General features: G+C 32.6%; 1 protein-coding gene across 2 annotated transcripts in view; it reads right to left on the bottom strand.

Annotated features, from left to right (window-relative positions):
- Positions 1 to 1578, bottom strand: part of LOC102006178 (UDP-glucuronosyltransferase 2B17-like) — a 104742-nt gene that overhangs the window by 8462 nt on the left and 94702 nt on the right. Inside the window, exons 1-2 of one of the 2 annotated variants that reach the window (XM_013518532.1) lie at positions 1484 to 1572; positions 1 to 115 (exon numbers count right to left, since the gene is read on the bottom strand). The exon at positions 1 to 115 is cut by the window's left edge and continues 23 nt beyond it. The exons of the other annotated variant lie outside the window; for it this stretch is intronic. Coding sequence (XP_013373986.1) covers positions 1 to 115; positions 1484 to 1565 — 197 coding nt within the window. The 5' untranslated portion in view covers positions 1566 to 1572. Of the gene's footprint in view, positions 116 to 1483; positions 1573 to 1578 lie in introns of those variants that run through there. 2 annotated transcript variants of the gene reach the window in all.

Below are 1578 nucleotides of genomic sequence, written 5' to 3'. Positions count from 1 at the left end.
CCACCAACAAACTCAGTATTTGGCAAGGTTGGGCGAGGAAATTCCAAATCCCAGTAGGATCGAATGAGCCACATTTCTGCTTTTGCCATACTCTGTGATAATGTAGTGGGTCTCCCTAAATGAAGAAGGAAAATAAGGAAAGAATTAAAGAGAAAAAGAGACAGACAATAAGAAAGAGAGAGGGACAGAGAAGCAAAAGAAAGAAAGAAGAAAACGGTAGAAAGAAGGAAAAGAAAAAGACGGACAAAAGAAATGGCATAGTAATGATCCAGTTATCTCTTATAATGAATGATAGATATGTTTCCAAAGGCATTTCAGTAATTCAATTAATGGTACAACTAGAGACATAGAATATTTGCACACTGAATAAAAAACGTTAATTTTTAGATCTTATCACTCATACATGTGATTATTACTTATGTAAGCAGAACGTTTGAGTGTTTGTGTCTGCTATGTACCTATGAAAGACTTAGAAAAGGACAATGATTTCTGATGTCACCTCCGTTTCTTCATAATAATAGACACTACAATGCAGTCCTCTTGATTTAATCATGAATTAATATGATTTATACAACTGAGAGATTGGCAGATCTGACAATTAACAACGGTCTCAGTTACATCATTGAATAAATCTACTATAATAATGGAAATAGGTTTCTCAGGAGTTCTCAAACTACTTTCTGCAATTTAGCATTCTGAACTTGATCCCTGATTTTTCCAATTGAACTGAAAATTTCTGAAATAGTGGCTGATTTATTGTACCTACTATTAATTTTCTTCACTTTAGTAGTTTTGTGACATCTATTATGTAGAAATAGTTACAAGCTAGCTTGAGGACATTCAGAAATTGTCAAAATAGAGATGTAAACTCACCCACAGTTTTCACTCTTTTTTTTTAAATGAAAAAACATGATTTTAACAAATGATTAATTACATGAATGTCCCAATTACTTAGAGAACATTTTTAGGTCTTTTCAGTGATGATTGGGAACTACCCAATGAAGGGAGGGCAAATCTTTAGCCCAAGGATATTGGTTCTCTGGATTGTAAAGAACATCTTCAGGTTATTTGGAAAATACTTTAATTTTAAATAACAAAACTTATATGCTAAAGGAAGAAATTTGCTCAGTGATACACAGGAAAGATAAGACCCTTCTTATCTGCATGCATTCATTCTCAGAGAAAGGAAAGTGAGTATTCAATAGAAACTTTTGATCACATATAAAACGAAACAGAAAAATAGGTATCTAATTCCACATAAAAGGCCCAAGTATCTTACCCTTTAAGTGTTTAACCTGAAAAGTTATGAATTATAACCCAGAACATTAATGTATCTTATTAAAAAATAGATATGAGAATGAAATTCTCACATCTAATTTCATTATTGCATCTGTAAAGCATAAATCTGTTATTGCCCCTGCATACAGGTTTCATCCAAAATACACAAGAGAGACTTGAGGAAATCAATACAAAAATGGCTTACCTAAAATTTCACTGTAAAACTGACTCCACTTCTTCTCATTAAATGTCTGAAACCAGAAGTCAAAATACAGCAAGTGCAGCATATTTTTCACCCTC

This window comes from Chinchilla lanigera, unplaced genomic scaffold, assembly GCF_000276665.1.
Source record: "Chinchilla lanigera isolate Chin_1 unplaced genomic scaffold, ChiLan1.0 scaffold00046, whole genome shotgun sequence".
NCBI lineage: Eukaryota > Metazoa > Chordata > Mammalia > Rodentia > Chinchillidae > Chinchilla > Chinchilla lanigera.
The sequence above is the reverse complement of the archived record's forward strand: the minus strand, read 5'-3'. Positions and strand labels throughout refer to the sequence as shown.